General features: G+C 48.6%; 1 protein-coding gene across 1 annotated transcript; it reads left to right on the plus strand.

Annotated features, from left to right (window-relative positions):
• The first annotated feature begins 619 nt into the window (after nt 1-619).
• LOC119145036 (ubiquitin carboxyl-terminal hydrolase CYLD-like) lies at nt 620-14,526 on the plus strand. The gene is made up of 15 exons (XM_037381048.1): nt 620-708; nt 3,327-3,792; nt 3,872-4,153; nt 4,372-4,441; nt 5,269-5,489; nt 5,925-6,078; nt 7,464-7,602; nt 8,237-8,347; nt 9,796-9,887; nt 10,976-11,042; nt 12,119-12,251; nt 12,561-12,669; nt 12,870-12,988; nt 13,460-13,679; nt 14,144-14,526. The coding sequence occupies exons 2-15, from the start codon at nt 3,331-3,333 to the stop codon at nt 14,326-14,328; spliced, it is 2,364 nt and encodes a 787-aa protein (XP_037236945.1). The 5' UTR covers nt 620-708; nt 3,327-3,330; the 3' UTR covers nt 14,329-14,526.
• The last annotated feature ends 404 nt before the right edge of the window (nt 14,527-14,930 follow it).

Raw genomic sequence — 14,930 nt, forward strand, 5'->3', positions numbered from 1 at the left:
AGCCATTGGGCCAGAGGGCTCTGGGGCCATGGGACACAGGGCCACCGGGACACATGGCTATGGGAATGCAGGGGCACAGGGCCACGGGGCCATGGGGACACAGGGCTGTGGGGATGCAGGGGCACAGGGCTATGGGGACATGGAACACAGTCCTCTGGGCACACCCGACATGGGGCTGTGGGGACGTTGAGCCATGGGGACACCGGGCTATGGTGACACAGGACTCTGTGGACACAGGGCCATAGGGCCATGGGGCCATGGGTCCCAGGGTCATGGGGCCATGGGACATAAAGGACACAAGGCACGGCGTCAGGGAGGACACAGGGCTCTGGAGACTCACAGCTGTGGTGACACAGGACTCTGAGAACAGACAACCGTGAGGACACAGCGCTCCGGGGCCGCACACGGGGCTCTGGAGCCACCGAGCCCGCGCAACCCCGCTGCCGCCGGCGGGGACGCTCCGGCCCCTGAGGGGCCCCACAGGGTGCGGGGCGAGACAGAGGCGAGTCCCGCCCCTCGGCGGTTCAGTTCCGCCCACTCTCTTCTTGATTGGCTCCCTGCCTCTTGCCCTCTCTCCAATTGGCTGAGCCAGACGGCGGCTGCGGGGCGTGGCGGGCGTGTCATCGCCGCTCTGGGCCGCGCTCCCCGCGGCTCTGTGGTGGCGTCGGCTGACGCGGAAGAGCGGGGCCGGGCCGGCGGCGGGAGACGGTGAGAGCCGGGGGCTTGGGGGGGGCAGCGCCGGGTTTCCCCCCCCCCCCCCCCCCCCGCCTCGGCCATGGCCCCACAGCGGGGCATTTCCCTAGGCCCGGTGGGGCCCTCGCAGCCCCCCGCCGGGCCCGCCCTGTGGGCGCCACGCCGCCTGCCGCCCCCTCTCTCGCTACTCAGGGGCAAAGCCCTGGAGGGCCTTCCTCTAGCCCAGCCTCAAAGCGCTGCTTTTGTGCCGCTTTATTTTTCATTATCTGGCGCTTTCCAGGTTCCCCTCAGCGTAATCCATCAGGTTTCAGCGCTGTTTGAAACACCACAAGCCCAAATATTGCACACTGGTCACAGTGCGCTTTTATTCTGTTAACCTGGGAGGGAATTGCACATATTTTGTTGTTAGAGATTATTTATTCTTGGTTTTGATGAAGAAAACAGTTTACTCTTGGTTATTTATGAGAAGAACAGTTTGTTTGTGGCTTTGATGAGGAAAACGCTTTATTTTATGTGGAAAATGGTTTTATTCTGTTTTCCTTTTCCCCCAGCGTTTAAAGCACAGTGAAGTTTATTATATTCCTTGTGGGGAGAGAACTTTAAAAAAAAAAAATAATAGTAAAATAAAACCAAGGTCCTGAAAGCGGAACATTGAATAGGGGGAGATAGTACATGGAATGTTATTTTTTTTTAATTCTGTCCTTTAAAAATCACAGAACTTCAAGCCTTTGCTCTGCCAGCAGAATTTTAAAATGTCAGCAGCAAGTTGTGTGGATGGGCACTAAGGGAACTGCTGCATGCCGTGGGATCACTGCCACTGCCAGCTGTCACCTCCCAAGCTGCTCATTGCGAAGCAGGGTGCCTTACCCTGGCAGGGCTGCTCCTGTGTGCCCCCGTAGTGCCCCATGACTTTGAGGTGGTCATCCTTGAGTGATGGTGATCTATTGGTAGGAGTCCCTCAGTACAAAGAAGAAGGAGCATGAGCGTGGTTTGTACCACCATGACAGCGGCCTGCCTCGGTGCTGCATGTTGAGTTCTTGAAAACGCTGATTATACACATTAAATTAGCCATGCTGGCAGACCCAAGTGGATGGTACTTGAGGAGACCCATGGATTTCTGTGGGGTTATTCAATTTTGAGACCAGACCTTCAGCCTCAGCAAAGGAGCGTTGCCCAAAAGCAGTACAGCAGCATTTAGATCAGATCTCCAAGCTATCTTCCCGCCTGCTAAGGTTAACAACTAAAATTGAAAGGGAGACAGCTCCTGTAGGAAGCTGCCACAATCAGCCCAAACAGAAGGAAAGCCCCAAGATTTAATCAGGCATCATGTGATTTCTTTTTTTCCTAACACAAGCAGTGATTTATCTTTTCATGATACTTTTTTTAAAAAAAAGCTTTCTTGATACTAATTTCCAGTGAAGTCCCCAGTAACACTGCCCTCCTTGCTGAGCTCTGTACAGCCTTTCTCTTCAAAACTCTGCCTACGTTTTCCTCCCAACCCACCCGTTTATTCTTGTGAGCAGCTGCATTTGTGCTTCCTGCTGCAATGCCCCAAGTGTGTTTCTACTTCCCTTAATTGCATCTGCTCAGTTCCTTCTCTCTCCACTCCCAAGTTTTAAGAAACTTCTACCAGGTAGCCCACAGTGGAGGCATCTTTCTTTCTTAATTTCCTCCATGGCCTAGAAACAGGCATGTCTCCTTATTTTCTCTGTATTGGCCAGGTTGGGCCAAATGGTGCTGTCCACTTGCAGGTAGAAGTTTCTATACTCATCCTTTTTTTTTTAATGCTCTAACAAAAAGTCTGGATTCTGGCTGTGCAGGGTATCATCAAAAGTGAGATGGGGAGGGGTAAAACGTATGAGAATTTAACTAGAATTTAAGTGCAGAAATGTACCTCTGATTCCAGATGTTTGAATTTCTTTTAATATATTGGTTTTCAAAGATGGTGGTTTTTAATGCCTCAACATAGCAATGTGGTGCTGTGCTTTGCGTATGTTGTGAATCTTAGTGTGCTTTAACACAACATCCAAGAGTTCTAGTTGCAGACTAGAACTTCCTTTTTAGAGATTTTTTAAAAGGCAGAGTTTAGCCTTTCCCTCACTCCTGCAACTAAGTATGAAAAGAAGGTAGAATTTAATGAGGCCATTCTGGCTGTGCAGTGTTGTAGGGAACAGGACAGGTGAGGAGATGCTGCTCTGTGCAGCTTCTTACTGGGAGGGTTTAGTCAAGAAGGCAGAGCTGGACTCTTCCATGGATGCACAGTGAGAGGACAGGAGGCAATGAGGACAAGCAGGAACATCAGAAGTCTTGATTAGATGGAATTTTTTCTTTTTAACCTTTTTCACCTTTTGCTTCTTTCACCCTTGCCATGAGAGTGATCAAACACTGGAACAAGGGACCAGGGAGGCTGTGGGCTCTCTGTGGTTGGAGATGCCCAAAACTCAACTGGGTGAGGCTTTGAGCAACCTGCTTTGAGTGCAGGGTTGGGCTTGAGATGTCTTCCAACCTGAATTCTTCTGACATCCTGCAATAACATAGAATCATTTAGATTGGAAAAGATGCTTAAGATCAAGTCCAACCATTAACCTGCATGTGTCTTCACCGCGGTGACTCCTCCTTTTCTCACAACTCAGGGGAATGACGATGACCAGCATCCTGTCTTCAGCAGGGGATGGAAACTGCTATTACATCCTAACAGAAGACTGTGCCTATGGCAGCAAGTACTTCCAAGCTGGGAACATGTGTTTCTGCAGTGAGAGAAGTTACCTGCGTAACTTCTCCGATGACAGGCCCCCGGCTTGCTTCTTAAAAGTCATCATGTTGGATGACAGCTCCACTGTCACGATAAATATAGAAATCCTTCAGCCTGTGCGCAAGGAGACTGCTGTCTTCCTCCTGGCCATCAGTAGCCACAATGAACGCTTGAACTACTTCTTGGAGAGGCTGAGCCTTGAAGCAGCTCTGCGGGCCGTGCCAGGCCAAAAAGTGATGGTAGAGGTTGACCAGCAATATTTCCCTGGTATCATCCGCTACATTGGAAGCATTTACAAAAACACTTCAGCTGTCCTGTCTCCAGTCTTCTTCGGGGTGGAGTTACAGGTAAAGTCACCAAGAAAATAAGTTTTATATTTTCCCTTAATGTTTTTGTATGTAATGTGCCTGTTTGGCATGTTTTCAGAGTGAAGGAGAAAACAGAGGGCGCAGTGATGGATCTTACCACGGTACTGAGTATTTCAAGTGTAAGCGGAACTGCGGGATCTTCCTGCCGTTTAGCAAAGTCCAGTTTATTTCCACGCCAGACGATGACTATGCGAAACAGAAGCCAAAACCAGACACAGAAGAGGTGGTTCCTGTGAAAGTGGGAGATGCAGTTAGCTTCTACGTGGACCAAGTCCTCACAAAAGGAATAGCGATGGCAGTTTACAGGGAGGGAACCCAGTGGTTCGTTACAGTTTGTCCGGTAAGAGCAGCCTTGCTGCCTTTTCTTGGTTTTGGGGGATTTTTTTTTGTTGTTGTTGTTAAATTGTGTTCTAGTGGGACATTAAAGAAAAGTGGAAGGACTGTCCAAAGGGGACGTAAGGTTAAAACTTTCCAGGCCTCTTTGAAAAATTGGTTCCTGTTTCAGGAATGCCCTATGCCTGATAAAGCATTTAGCTGATAGATTTTCTCTCCTTTCAGGAAGAAGAAGGAACAACTGACATTTTCAGAGAGATCCCTATGGACTCTGTTGTGAAGGAAAGCTTGCAAAGTAGGTTATCATCAGAAGTGTCTGCCCTGTGTACTACTTTCCTGGGGATTTAGCATTTATGTCTTCTCTGCAGGCTACTGATGAGCTGAAAGTCCAACAAAAGCTTCCACTAGTCCCAGCTACGTTGATCAGGAGGCAGGGAAGGTCTGTAGAACAGCGTTAAGTTCTGGACTAAATTCTTTGCATTAGACAACTAAAGCTGAGTCTATCCATTTGTCAGGAAAAGGAAGAGAATCTGATTGCAGTGCAGAAATATTTCCTAGGGGAGAAGGCACCACTGGTTAAAGAGTCTTTAATTTAGTTGTAGAAAGTGGAGCAGGAGCCTCATCCTGATGACAGACAAACTCAGAAAGGCACAGATGCCAGCAGCGATGGTGTGAGTCATTGGACAAGACAAGAAAACAGTGGAATATCTCTGTTGCCATCAGCAGACACCGTGCAGATGGCCGGCTGAGGGAAGCCATCATTAAACCATTCGCTTGATTCATCTCACTAAAGGCAGAAAAATAATGAGGAAATAACTCCCCTGCTGCTGTTTAGTAGTCTGAAATGGCTCTGTGAAGGGCTGTGTTAGCTCTAGGGCCAGCAAGAGGCTGGAGTATGCAACCTTGAGTGGGGAAACAAGGAGCAGGATCATCCCCACTCAGCCTGTTAGACCAGCTTGGCCATATCACTGGGAATTATACCTTGTGTCTCTGGTGCTCAGCTTCATGATTGTCTGTGTGGTCTATAATTTCAAAATAGACCTGGTATTAGAGGACATCCAGAGGGGTCTGTCATTAGGTGTTGATTTCCTACCTAACCTGATATTTTGTATTGCCCACTAGGTTTATTTTCACCATTCGAGTCTGACATGGGCTTGCAGCACCCAAACCAAATGAAACGAGAGAGAAGCGAAAGTGGGGAGGAGTGTGAAAGTGGGAATTCATCCCTGGAGGTGAACTCCATGGTCCAGATCACCTTGGACAAGGGAAATCAGGTTTCAGGAATCATCCGCTGGTTGGGCTACCTGCCCCAAATTAAGCACAAAATGGCAGGAGTTGAACTGGTAAGAAGTAAAATATTTCCTGCTGTGAGATTGTGTATCAGAACGGGCAGGTCTTGGTCGCTCTTCTAAGACCTTCAGCAGGTGGCTGTATATCACACAGCCTGACCTGGGCCTCTAATGTGTCACAGTGCGAACTGTGAGGGCAAGCACACAATTGTGCCCTCCCTTAGGCTGGGGAGGAGAGCTTGTGGAGTGATTATGAGGGCTGGGTTTGCTCTCTTCTAGAGCAGCATTACTGGAATGTGGGATGGAATAATCATGAATCCTACAAGCAGCATCAATAGGTTGGGAACATAACCAGAATAAATGAAAACAGTCAACAAAATGGGACCAGACTTGTACACAGCTCTTAAGATATTAAATGGCCATTTGGGGGATTGCACCTCATTTGTGGAAAGCCTTCTCTCATGTTATTCCTCAATGCTCTTTTCCCAGGATGAAGATAAAGGGGTCACTGCTGGCGAATGGCTGGGCAAATATTACTTCCACTGTGCTCCAAAGCGCGGACTCTTCGTCAAGCTGCAGTCCTGCCAGCCTGACATCCGCTTCCAGTGTTCACACAACAGTGACTTGAGTCTCACAGGTTATAGTAAGTTCTCCAGGGAGAGAGGAGACAGGGCTGTGCTGGGACAAGGCGTGCTGTGGAGAAGCCTCATGCAAAGTCTCTTAATCAGCGGTTTAATAGTCTTCACTTCCTTTGGGTGTTGCAAAAGATGTCAGTTTTAAGGAGGCTGAGGTTGCCATGATGGTATTTATAGGGAATGCCCCACAAGTGTGAGAGTTGTTAAGTGATTTGTTACAGGGATAACATAGACTAGGGCATTGAATATGGGACAATGTATTGTGTGTGACTCTAAAAACAAGGCCTCAGTGGCATGGATGTGTTGGTGAAAGGGAAGCTGGCAGGAAACATTGTGGGGGTAACAGAGGAGAGAAGTTCAGAGCAACAGCCTTTGCAAGGCATTGTGAAGGCTGCAAGCAAGACAGGGCTTCTCTCCCTGTGTTTTTCAGGGCAAAAGAAAAAGTCTTGTAAAATTGAGACCTGAATATGGGCAAGCGTTCTAGCTATAGGGCCTGGCCTAGCTACTGTATGTTAAACGTAGATGGCACGCGTGGCTCTGGAGAATTGGAGCGGGTAGCTGAGGCCTATGGCCAAGATGCTGGGTGTAACAGTGTTACACCTGGGGACTGAGAAATAAGAGGGAGCTTGAAAAGGGAGGGAGGATTAAATTAATATGAGCATAGAACTTCATGTGATGGTAAGACGTTCACACGAAGATGCAGGGAAGAACAGGCCAGTATTTTCAGTTGAACAGAAAGAAATTGTTCATGAGCAGAAAAGACAGTGTGAACTAGCCATTTAGAAACAGTAAACAAGATCACTGCAAACAAGAAGACAAGATTCCTGTAGGGACTATCCAAAAACTGGGAGTAGAGACAGGGAAGAATGTCTTTAAGGATGTGCTGAAGAGAGGAAGTTGAATTACAAGGGGAGAATGCTGAAGAAATCAGAAAAGACCAGACTGAGAAAGCTACCTTTGAAGCTTAAGGAGACCACAGGCCAGGAAGATGAGGCTATTGAAGTGCAGTTGCCTGTTTGTACTTTTGCTGGCTGCTGGGGTCACATGTCTTTCAACAGAGAGATCCCAAGCTTTCATATAACATAGCACCAGCTCATTTGTAGCTCTTTTTGTCTTCATTATACTTGGCGTAACAATGGCAGAGGCAGCGTGGATTGCTAGGCCATGCCTCTAGTGAAAAAGAGAGGGTTTGGTTTTGTCTCCCGTTTCCAGTAATGAATTAGTAAAAAGACAAGTCTTCATCTGAGCATGGTTGAATCCCAGCAGGAGCAGCACATAAGGGTGTGGTGCTGAGTTCTGAGTGGAGCAGACCTCTGGGGCATTGGGGAAGGGCCAAATGGACTCAGATGAGGTGAGAAGCTAAAGAGAGCTGCTTCTGTTTCTTCTCTTGCAGGAGGGCAAGAAGTTCTTCCACAGGCTTCAGAGAGTTTTCCTCCCCTCCGGAATGAGGCAGCAGTGCGTGTCCTGCTAGGGCGGATGAAGGGGATCCAAGGGCATTGTAATTCTTGCTATATGGATGCAGCCCTCTTCAGGTATGCTTAGATGGTACCATTTCATTAAAGGAGTGCTTTTCTAATTGGGTGGAGCCCTAAGCTGTAGCACTTCCTTGGACTTTCAAGGTGGCTGGAAATTTAGCTGGTATAAATTTCCTGTGTGGAGATGCAGCTGTGATGCTTGCTGCTTTTTGATCTCCTTCCTAATGTGGTAGATTCTTAGGCCCTGAAGTACCCCTCATGAGTACCTAAGGTACCCATGTGTCTGTCATGCAGGGCAGTGAGAGATTGTAGTTTTCTGGACTTGGACCATGCTGACTCTGTCACTGGAGGTACTGTCTGGAAACATTTCAAAGAAACTGCCCAGAAGGTCCCAGCTTCACTGGGCAGCACTGCTTGGAGAGGAAAAGACTCAGTGGTGCCCCCCATGAGTAGTTTTGGCTGCAAAGTGTGAGATTTCATTCTCTCTCAGCTGTTCCGTTGCTTACTACCAGTGTTCATTAAATCAGATGTGGTTTATCTCACTGTGGAGATGTGCTGTCATGCACCTTTCTGTAATTGTATGCATGGACTGTTGAAAATAACAGCCATCGATTGTCACCAGGCACAACAGTTTGGTTCTAACTATTGCTGGAAATCCATCAGACTTAAACCTATCACATTCTTTTCACAGCCTCTTCTCCTGTACGTCCGTGCTGGACTCCATGCTCTTCAAGCCCTTCCCACTATGTGACAGGAACGTCCAGAGCATTCTGCGGGATGAGATTGTTAATCCCCTTCGAAAGTGAGTATAGTATGTAGGAACCCTGGAAGTAATCCATCTGCCTTTGTACCTTCTCTGCTGCCCTGCCAGATGGTACCTACCACTAAGGGAAAGGGTTACCTGGAGGGTTTCTCCTTACAGCCACATCCAAACATTTTCATATAGGGTTCCTCTTCCAGTTGTTCCTTTCCCTGGGTTGTAGGGCTGTTGTAACTCCTACTGCATGTGCATGAATATCTCTTGCTTAGAAGGAAGCCCAGTGAGCTGCACCTTTCAGTGAAAGGAAGAAAGGGGGTTCCTGGGGTTTAGAACATGGCTGGGAGGACCTCTGGAGCAGGTGAAGTAGTGGCACTTCTTCATCAGCAGTTAGTCCCAAAGGCAGTATGCAATATCAGGCTGCATGATGGTAGATCATGGTGTGAGAGCTAAATCTTCTGGAATTTGTATCAAAGATACCAGGTTCTTTCCTCATCCTCCCTAGAGAGGTGTGGAAGAGAGGGATGGAGAGCTGACTGAACATAAGACATTAGCATCTTGTGTGTTTAAGGTGGGGCTTTGAGTGAGCTGCTCTAGTGGGAGGTGTGTCCCTGCCCAGGGTAGGGGGGTTGGAACTAGATGATCTTGAAGGTCCCTTCCAACCCAAACCATTTTATGATTCTATGATCTTCCTTGAGCACCAGTGTCCTGGCACTGGCTGCAGAAATACAACCCTGGGACATTCTGTGATGCTGAGATCTGATTGAGAGCAGCCCTGCAGAGAAGGACTTGGGGATGAAAAATTTGGCACGAGCTGGCAATGCGTGCTCACAGCCCAGAAATCCAACCGGATCCTGGGCTGCATCCTGAGCAGCATGGCCAGCAGGTAGAGGTAGGGGATTCTGCCCCTCTGCTCTGCTGTGGTGAAGAGCCCCTCCCAGAGCACTGCACCCAGCTCAGGGGTCCCCAGCACAAGACAGACCTGTTGGAGCGGGGCCGGAAAGGGACACAGAAATGGTCCAAGGGCTGGATGCCCTCTGCTGCAGAAAAAGGTTGGGAGAGCTGGAGGGGTTCAGCCTGGAGAAGAGAAGGCTCCAGAGAGACCTTACTGCAGCCTTTCGGCTTAAAGAGGGCTTATAAGAAGGATGGGGACAGACTCTTTAGCAGGGCCTGTAGTGACAGGACAGGGGGTGATGGTTTTAAAGTAAAAGAGGGTAAGTTTAGATTGGACATAAGGAAGAAATTTTTTCACTGAGGGTGGTGAGACACTGGCACAGGCTGCCCAGAGAAGCTGTGGATGCCCCATCCCTGGCAGTGTTGAAGGCCAGGTTGGACGGGGCTCTGAGCAACCTGGTCTGGTGGAAGGTGTCCCAGCCCATGGCAGGGAGGTTGGACTAGATGGCCTTCAAAGTATCCCTTCCAACTCAAACCATTTGATGATTTTATTACTTAAATACACTAGAGAGATCATCTGAGCTGCTTCTTGTTTCTAGGACTGGCTTCGTCAGAGCTAGGAGTGTGATGCACCTTAGGGAGCAGCTAACTGAAAAGGGCCGGTGTTCAAGCTTTACCAACGCTGAGAAAGGTAATGTGGCCTGGGGCCTTCTCTGGGGCCTTCCCCACACTGCTTTGCTGCGTGCTGCCTCATCCAAGCACCAGGCTGACAATTTAATTGTATGCTTCTTTCAGGCATCTGCATTAATATGCCTGCTGTGCTGTTTGTTTATGCAAAAATGCACATGTAAAATAGTTTGGGCTTTTAAAACTCTACAGGCTTTTCAGCTGAAATTGTCCTGAAGTCTGATGGAAAGATAGGAAGTGCTGGGTCTCTAACCTATGGCAGCTGTTGCTGCGAGGGGAGAGGAAGATCTGTGTGAATCAAATTTAAATAAGGGAAATTTCCTTGATCTTTATACCTTGAGTTATACCCTGATAAGTCCATCCCTGATGTCCCTGCTAGAATCCAGCTTGATTCATCATTTTGGCAAGATCAACTTGTCTTTGAGTTCTGGTGAGTTATTTGAGATTCGTCAGATTCTGTAGTCTGGCTAAAATTAAACAGAAAACACCCACAGCTGAAGCCCACCAATCTCTGGTTGCAATCACCACATTCTCATCCATGGACAGCAAGGCCCCGTGTAGTTTACAAGGAAATGGATTACACCAATGCCAAGCATCACTGCAACAGCCTCTGAGTACCTGAGTAGTAAACAAGTGGCATTGATTCTTCCAGAAACAGCAGGTAACTTGTCAGTGAACAGCACTTGTGTCTTGTACTATTGTGTATTAGCTTTAGCCAGGATGGTTTAACTACTGTTCAGTTTTTTGAATTTTCATAGCTGTCCTCGATTTCACTTTTGAGTTTATGCTTTTGGTGTTAGCAGTAACTGTCCGTTAAAGTCCCTGAGGTAGTGTTACTGTGATGGCCTGGCTTGTTGGAGTGCAATATCTGAAGGATGCTTTGCTTTTTTCATGCTCATGCTAGGATTTATCCATTAACCAAGTGCTCTCAGCTTTTAGCTTGCCTGTCCCCGTACCTAGAGTAAAAGAGGAGATTCCAGGTTCATGAAATGGTGGTTCATTTTTATTGGGCAGGTTTTCCCTTCTGGATGCAGTGGGGCAAGGCAGCGTTCCTGGTGTGGTGTGACCTATGTTTTTTCTCTCACCTTCCAGATCCTGAGGAGTTCCTTAATCTCATAATGCATCAGATCCTGGGAGTAGAGCCACTGTTGAAGCTGCAGTAAGTTTCCATATCTAAGCCATACAATTTACACAGTCCAGGCTCATTAGTTATTCACTGCACAATCACCAGGTGTTACTTGAACCTTTACATCCAGCCTTTGGAGGCACAGCTCAGTGAGTTGTGTGTACCTTCTCTCTGCTGCCCATTAACTGCTGCCTGTGACTTTGCTTGTTGTGATCTTGTCCCAGGTGACATATCCAGGAAGACACTTCTAAGCTCTTCCTGGAGGTGCCGCCTTCAGAAAATTGTGATAAACCCCTTGTGTCATCCTCAGGCAGAGCCAACAGTGGTTTGAGAAACAAGTGTCCTACTTCCATGCGCAGCCAGCAGTATCTGACAGCCTTTGGATGCATTTGGGATACATCCAGACTGTCAAGCTGGCTCAGGTCCTGCAGCCTTTCAAACAGGCAGTCCATGGATGCAGTTCCAGTTTTTCAGGACTCTACAAAGAGGATGAAGGCTAAAGGAAGCCAAAAATAACTGTGCTGTTCAGCAGTGTAGAAGGAGATTGTTTGGTTTCTGTGCTCCTTTGTTGAGATGTCAGTCAAGCTGTAGATTGTGGAGTACTTGGAAAGGCTGAGCACAAAGACAACTGTACTGCAGCTCCTCTGCACAGGGTCATCTGAAAGAAATCCTTTCTCTGCTAGCTCAGGGATGTAGGGGTTGTGGGAGACACAACTCACCTTTTGAATGCACCGAGTTTTGCTCTGTGGCTTTTTCAAGAGACCTTTCATCTCAGAAGGAGTTTGCTGATTGTGCCATGGTGCAGTTGATTTAAAAAATACTGAAGTGTCTTTTAATATTTACATCAACGAGGGGCAACTGAGTTTTGCTTATAGGAGCAGGATGTGATGCTGCGGAGGGATAATGAGGCTGAAGATGGTACTTGTATTCTCTTCCCATGGCATGTATTCAGTATTTCTGGAAGGAAAAAGTGTTTCATGTCAGTGTTGCACCAAGCAGCCCTTGGTGCCTTGGGCCCAGAATCTCTTGCAGAACAAAACCAGTATGTCCTCTGGGAGCTCAGATGTTTGTGGCACCACGTAAACAAGCCCCGTGACCAATCCTTGCAGGTCAGGAGGCCAGAAGGAGCAGGACTGTTACTGTTACCAGATATTTATGGACAAACAGGAGGATCTGGTGGTTCCTGATGTGCAGCAGTTAGTGGAACACTCCTTCCTGTCCTCTGATCTGAAGCTAGTGGAGGTGAGCCCAGCTACCTTCTGCCTACACTGCTATCTGCTGCCTCTTTCTTGCTTCCTCCAATGTACCTGTGCCTGCCAATGAGTCTGCAGTGGGTCTAGTATATATCCAACACTGCAAAGAAGCAGGATACAGTCACAAGAGAGAGGTCTCAGGGAATCTGAGCGTGACCTGGGAAGAGGGCTCTGCTTTCCCTGTTTTGTCCTGTGAATAACCGGAGCATAAAGTTTTTACTCCCAGCAGCATTACAGACAGAAGTCTCTGGGGCTTGTCTCTTCTGGCAGGGTGACTCATTTGCGTTTCTTTTCCCAGATCCCATCTTGCTTCATTATCCAAATGCCGCGTTTTGGGAAGGAATATAAAATGTTCAGCAAAATTATTCCTTCCCTGGAACTGGATATAACAGATCTGCTGCTTGACAGTAAGTTGTTGGGCAGTAGTAAAGCTGCTGACTGGGACTGTGAGCAACCAGGTGACAAAACTTGCCTCTTTGGGTTGTGAGCAGATAAGGTGGGATCATGGTGTGATTCTTCTTCCTTGAATACCAGTTGTGGCAGGGCAAGTTGGATTTCAGGTGAGATCTGGAAAAGACACATCCTCTCACCCCTTTTGCCCTTGCAGGTCCCAGGGAGTGCTGTGTGTGTGGCAACGTTGCCACCCTGGAGTGTGCAGAATGTTTCAAAGACAAGGTATTTGCAGCTGTGGGCCTGAAGCAGTTCTGCAGCTCCTGCTCCAGACAGGTATTCCTCTTCTTTGGCTGCTCACAAAATCTGCCTTGGTGGCTGACAGCAGATTGAACCCCCTCAAAACACCCTGTTCAGGTTGGGTACAGAGGGGCCCCTTCCTGACTATCTGTCCCACTGCCTGCATCAGCTGCATGAGCAGGGTTAGGTGCCACACATTATTGAACCCTCTGCTTACACAGAGCCTAAATAAGCACTGATCCTGCACAGACTGAGTGCTGAGCCCTCCACGCTGTCTCACCAGGAGCATTCCTACAGCTCTCTGGCCTTGTTTGGAGCATGGCAGGCTCTCATCTCGGCGGCTTGTTGCCAGCTCATTGACACAATGCCATTACCTGGCACATGGGGACAATGGGAGTCAAATCCATGGGGAATAAACTGGGGGTCTGACCCCTGCACACTCCTTTTTCTGGCAGGCCAGCTTCAGTTCTGCCCACTCAGCAGTGCTGCCCCATCGTATCTCCTCAGGTTCACTCCCACTACCGACGTAAAATGCACAAGCCAACTGGGCTGCACATCCCAGAAGAGTTTCACAGTCGGAGTCCTTGGGGTAGCCAGCAGGTCCCTCGTGAGAAGATGGAGCTCTTCGCGGTGCTCTGCATCGAGACCAGTCATTATGTCTCCTTTGTGAAATATGGCCCTGAGAACGAACACTGGATGTTCTTTGACAGCATGGCTGACAGGCATGGTGAGGAAATGAGGTGGTGGGCTTTGAGCTTTGATTGCAGCCGGGCGCTGCGTGGTGGGCAGCTGTGAGGTTCTGCAGCACTTGTCGCATAGGTGCTGGCCATTCTACCTTTTCTTCTGAAGCCCCCTACATGATTTAGGCTCTCTCTGGACCCTGCTTCCAACAGTGACCATTTAAGTAGACCCCAGAGAAGAGTATGGCCAGCCCAAGCACATGTGAGTTCCTCCTAGTGCTTTCATCCTCTGGCTGTGTTCAAACAAGGGACTTGTCAAGCCAGCTGGGACTGGCTGCTGTGTGGGCGAGGACCGTTCTCCTGTCCTTCCCCACTTTGTTGTTGGCCTCCAGATCTCTCAGCTAAGGCATGACATTACTGTTGAGTGTGATATCTGCTTGATATCTGCTTGAGCTCTAGGTACTCATCCCCTGGTACCTGGTTTGGACTTCTCTCCTCTTTTCTGGGTTAGGTGACGAAAATGGCTTCAACATTCCCACAGTAACGCTGTGCCCTGAAATTGCCAAATACCTGGACTTGTCACTGGCTGCACTGGCCCTGGAGCAACCTCGGGACATGGATGGAGTGGCCAAGCGCCTCTTCTGCGATGCCTACATGTACATGTACCAGAGCAAGAAGATGGCACTTTACAAATGACGCTGTCTTTGGCTGGTGCCGCAGAGCTGTGAGTTGTCAGAAATGTGAGCTTGGATCAACCTTGCAGCTCGTAACTGGTGAAAGCAGCTGAGTCTGGGTGCACCGAGCTTGCACTTCTGCCTCTTCTTACCTCTTCCAGTGTCTGGTATCAAGCTGTCCATGTTGGCCTGTCTGGGTTTGTTAAATCCTGTACCTGGACTTACTGAGTGATAGTTTGTACTTCGGCAGAACTGGACTCTGATTACTTACACTCAAACTCATTCTTATTTCCTACCTTCCATTTCCACCCTCCTTCCTCCCCAGGCACTCTGCAGCGCTGCCCTACCTCAGCATCCTCCCCAGCATCCTGTTCTCCCTGTGTCATGGTTTAACCCCGGCCGGCAACCAAGCACCACACAGCCACTTGCTCACCCCCCTCACCCAGAGGGATGGGGAGGATTGGAAAGGAATGTACACCTCAAGGGTTGAGATAAGAATAATTTAATAGGTAAAGCAAAAGCCGCACACGCAAGCAAAGCAAAGCAAGGAATTCATTCACCGCTCCCCATGGGCAGGCAGGTGCTCGGCCATCCCCAGGACAGCAGGGCTCCGTCGCACATAAC

This window comes from Falco rusticolus, chromosome 3 (assembly GCF_015220075.1).
Source record: "Falco rusticolus isolate bFalRus1 chromosome 3, bFalRus1.pri, whole genome shotgun sequence".
Lineage (NCBI taxonomy): Eukaryota > Metazoa > Chordata > Aves > Falconiformes > Falconidae > Falco > Falco rusticolus.